The 4,903-nt window shown below is 37.6% G+C and overlaps 1 protein-coding gene across 1 annotated transcript; it reads left to right on the top strand.

Moving 5' to 3' along the window:
• The first annotated feature begins 3,787 nt into the window (after positions 1-3,787).
• Positions 3,788-4,654, top strand: LOC122084769. Its single transcript, XM_042653203.1, has one exon. It carries the CDS (start codon positions 3,788-3,790, stop codon positions 4,652-4,654), a length of 867 nt encoding a protein of 288 aa, XP_042509137.1.
• Positions 4,655-4,903: the final 249 nt, after the last annotated feature.

The following is a 4,903-nucleotide window of genomic DNA, read 5'->3' as shown; positions in this document are numbered from 1 at the left end:
ACACCCGTACAAAAAATGAAAATCCCCTCTTTCTTGATGCCCATGTGAAAGAACCAGGTAGACTTGCATTCAAATCGTTCATGTGTTAAACTACATGGACAACTTCTGAATTCACCCAACCAACAAATTAGTAAGATTCTTTTCACTCTCAACCCTATCCAAATTGTGGCTAAGCAAATATTGAGGGTAGGCCCCAAAATACTATTCGAAATGGAAACATGTAAATGATGCAGAAATTTTTAATGATTTGAATTTTTGGTCGCTGAGTTCCAATTTCAACACATGAATGATTTGACTGATTCTTTCAAATGGATAAAAGAATTTTAGAGTGAAAAGAGTATTCACCAATTTTTCTTTTTTTTTTAATTTAGGAAAGGACCAATATTAGGGTTTAGGGTTTAAGTTGAGCCCAAAATTCTATCAGTGACGATCTGAATCAGAATCAATAAAAAAAAATAAAAATAAAACCCTACAATCGGCCCTCTAATAAGAAATTTCAACGGCTTCTAAGATCGTAATGGTATAAGCCTGACTGATTGTGAGATAATTAAAATTAGGAAAGCTTACAAAACTAGAAGGCATTGAAATCTTTTTTTTTTCGCTAGTAGGCAGTCTTTTAGAAGCTTACAAACGTTTTTTTAGTCAATCATGTCTTTGCTAGTGTGGACATTTGAAATAATTAAAATTAGGAAAACTTACAAAATCTTTGTAGTCATTTGATGTAATTACAATTAGGTTACAAAACTTTTGTAGTCATTTGAGGTAATTTTAATTAGGTTACAAAACTTTTGTAACCTACTAGATAGACCTATATATAGGAAAGATGTTAACTCCTCAATTATGTCTTTGTACTGTGGACATTTAAAGTAATTATAATTAGGTTACAAAACTTTTATAACTTACTAGATAGACCTATATATAAAAAAGACATTAACCCTTTTTTTTTTAAGCTAAACTAGAAAGAAAGGAGGGAAAACCCCAATTGATAGAGACATCCATCCATTTCATGATATGGTGAGCTCATGTCGTCTAATGGATCTTGGATTTCAGGGTCCAATGTATACTTGGTGCAACAACCGTAAAGGTTCTTCCTCAATTTGAATCAGGTTGGATTGTGCTCTAGCAAACCAAAGTTGGAGAACTACCTTCTCTAATGCTGTTGTATTTGTAAAACAAGCAGTTGGCTCTGACCATTTAGCTTTGGTTGTGGACACTGAAGGTGGAGCTTTTAGAGGCCGTCGTCAATTTTGTTTTGAATCTATGTGGTTTAATCACCCTGAATGCAAATCAGTTGCTATTTCTACTTGGGGCAATGTTGTATCTGGTAATCCATCTGATGTTATCTCTCAGAAATTGGATCTTTGTCAATCAGCCTATACGACTTGGAATAAAGTGGTGTTTGGAAATGTTCAATCTAAAATTAAGAAGTACTTGGATGAATTAGGGCAGTTACTATTGCTTCCATCATCAGACTTGATCCATGATCAAATTGTGGATATTACTGCATTGCTTGATTTAAAACTTGCAAATGAAGAAGAGTTGTGGCATCAAAAATCAAGGCAATTATGGCTTAAGGGTGGAGACAAGAACACTAGTTTCTTTCATGCTTCCACTATTCAAAGGTGCCAAATGAATTGTCTTCTCAAATTAAAGAGGCCATCAGGATCTTGGGCAGAATCAAATAATGAGATCAATAATGAGATCTATCAAGAGTTTCTCAATCATTTCAATGATGCTTTTTCATCTGAAGGAATCGATGAGGCTGCTCTCCTTCAAGTTCTTAGCACAGTTGAACCAAAGATTTCCAAAGATACAAATGAACAACTTTCCAGGTTACCTTCCATTGAAGAGGTTCGTGATGCCCTCTTTGCCATGAGCCCTCTCAAGGCTCCAGGCCCAGATGGCTTTCCACCAGCTTTCTTCCAAAATTACTGGGATGTTGTAAAGGATGATCTCTTTTCTCTTATCTTAAATTTTTTTTTCAAACTGGTTATCTCTCCCCTTCCCTCAATACATTAATATGTTTGATTCCAAAGGTAGAAAAACCAGAGTACTCTGATCAATTTAGGCCAATTGCCCTATGTGCAGAAATAGTGAAGGTTATCACAAAGATATTAGCAAATCATCTGAAGCTGGTTCTTGAAGATTTTATTGCTCCAAACCAGTCTGCTTTCATTCCAAATTGGTCTATCTCAGACAATTCTTTTATGGCTCATGAGATTTTCAACTACATTGGCAAAAGGAAAAAAAAGGCGCAAGAAACTAGTAACAGTTAAGCTTGATATAAAGAAGGCATATGATCAAGTCGAATGGAATTTTATTGAGAAGTTGATGTTACAGTTGGGGTTTTCTAATCATTGGGTCCGTTTAGTCATGGCAAGCACTCATTCAGTGAGTTACAAGCTTTTAATTAATGGAGTGGCTAGAGGTTCAATTGATCCAACAAGGGGAATTCGGCAAGGGGACCCTTTCTCTCCCGCCCTTTTCATCACATGCTCCCAGGACCTTAGTAGTATATGGGCAAAGGCAGAGTTTGATGGATCTATCAAAGGTATTTGGATTCGAAACCACACCCAACCGGTAACCCATTTATTATTTGTTGATGATCTGTTATTATTTTCGGATGTTCATTTATCAGAAATGTTTGGTTTCAAGGATGCACTTGATAAATATTGTCAAGCATCAGGTCAGGCTATAAATCTCAAGAAATCCACTATGACTTTTATCCCAAATACGCCAGAAAAGCTGAAGAGATGGTTCTCCCGTATTATGAAAATTCCCTATGGAACCGGTCCGAGTAAATACTTGGGTCTTCCTATTCAGTTTGGCATCTCAAAAGCTGCTCTCTTTGGTGATATTTCTGAGAAGATTACAAAAAAATTAGATGGTTGGAAGACTAGCCTTTAATCGCATGTTGGTAAGGAGGAGATGCTCAAATCAATGGCATTTACAATGTCAAACTCTACATGTTCCCATTTCAGGCTACCCACCTCGCATCACTAGCATCTTCGCAAAGTGGCATCAAATTTTTATTGTACGGATTCTAGTGGAAAACCAAAAATACACTGCATTTTATGGAAATATCTATGTCAATCAAAGGAAAAAGGGGGCTTGGAGTTCAGGGATCCATCTCTTCACAATAGAGCCCTTCTATCAAAGGTGGCATGGTGCTTATGGAATGAACCAAATGCACTTTGGGCCAAGTTTCTAAAGTCTATTTATTTTCCTAATGGTGACTTTCTCTCTCTGCTTCTATGGGAAACAACCCAAGTTGGGCTTGGAGAAGCATTCTGGATGGGCATGAGGTTCTGAAATGGGGCTTAATTTGGCGTGTGGGCCATGGTGACAATATTGACATTTGGAATCACTCATGGATCCCCACTCTTCCAAGATACAGTATCCAGACTCCCCAACCACCATATTGTGTCTTCCAAAAAGTGTTTCAACTTATTGACAATGATAGTCGGACTTGGAAGCATGACCTTCTCTCTTCTCTTTCCCATCCTTCTAAGATAACTAAATTTTGAAAATCCACTTACCATTATTCCCACAAGAAGATTTTCAGATTTGGGGTGCATCGCATAATGGAATTTTTTCTATCAAAATGGCATATCATCTTTTGACAAAACTAGAATCTAAGAAGGAATCATTGCAAGCATCTTCATCGTCTCCAAAGCATGGGAAAAAAGTTCCAGATCGGGTGTGGAAATGAATTTCGGGTTGCAATACCCTCCCGAAGATTAAATCTTTCCTTTGGGGGGCCTGTGCGGCGAGAGTTGCTACAGTGATGAATCTTTGTACAAGAGATATCCCAGTTGATCCCCACTTTCCACGTTGTGGCAATATTCAAGAATCAATAGAGCTTATTTTATTGACATGCCCTTTTGCTTGTTCGGTGTGGCTTGGATGTAGTTTGTCTCACAAGGTCCCGGAAGGTAATGGGATCATTTTTCATGAGTGGATTAATGGCTGGAAGATTTTTTCATCAAAAGGAAAGAAAGCAAGTAAGGAATTGATATCCTTATGCACTTTCATTTGTTGGCATCTATGGCTTGCTCGAAACGATTTTCTTTATGGGAAGAAGGTTTGGTCACCTCTTGAAGTGATTCAAGTGGCTGAAAATCATTTCAAAGAATATTATCAAAGCATCTTTCCTCCCCATCGTTTGGCTTCAACATCTCTTCCAACCGCTTTCTTGGTTTTTCAATGTGAGCAACCTCCTGCAAATTATTTCAAAAGTAATTGTGATGCAAGTCTCCGCCCTAGATCAATGCATGGATGTTTAGGTATCATTTGTCGTGACCATCAAGGCCGCCCTTATTTTGCCATCTCAGATCTAGTTCAGTTTCAATCGGCTTTGGTTGGTGAAGCAATAGCAATCCACTCATCTCTTTTGGAAGCAATTTCTGAAGACATTACTCATGTTGTGGTGGAGAATGACAACAAAGATGTTATCATCTACTTGAACAATGGAACTTCATCAGCATCTTTGACTGTCAATGCCATATTGGAAGACATTCTCCATTTGAAGACCTATTTTGGCTCTTGTATTTTTTCTTTCGTTCCAAGGGAGTTTGACAGCTTAGCTAATTCCCTGGTAAGGAGGGCCCTGTCTGTGATGGGTAGGACAGTTTGGCCCATTTCCGATCCTTAGATCCAAGAACAATGTTTGGCATCCATGAGTTCTTCCCGTTTCTTTGAATAAATTTATTTTCACCAAAAAAAACCTGGAAAGATGTTAACCCACTAGCTCATTTCACAATCATGTCTTTGTAATGTGGACATTTGAGGTAATTGAAATTAGGTTTGTAACCTACTAGACTAACATGTATATAGGGAAGAGGATACCACATTGGCTCATTTCACACCAGTGATTTAGTTCTCGAGAATCAAATCCATATTG

This window comes from Macadamia integrifolia, chromosome 7 (genome assembly GCF_013358625.1).
Source record: "Macadamia integrifolia cultivar HAES 741 chromosome 7, SCU_Mint_v3, whole genome shotgun sequence".
NCBI lineage: Eukaryota > Viridiplantae > Streptophyta > Magnoliopsida > Proteales > Proteaceae > Macadamia > Macadamia integrifolia.
Note: the sequence above shows the minus strand (reverse complement) of the source record. Positions and strands in the feature narration are given on the sequence as shown.

What these genes read in the sequence shown, in the direction of transcription:
- LOC122084769 (XM_042653203.1), top strand. Translation starts at nt 3,788, where the DNA reads ATGAATCTTTGTACAAGAGATATCCCAGTTGATCCCCACTTTCCACGT.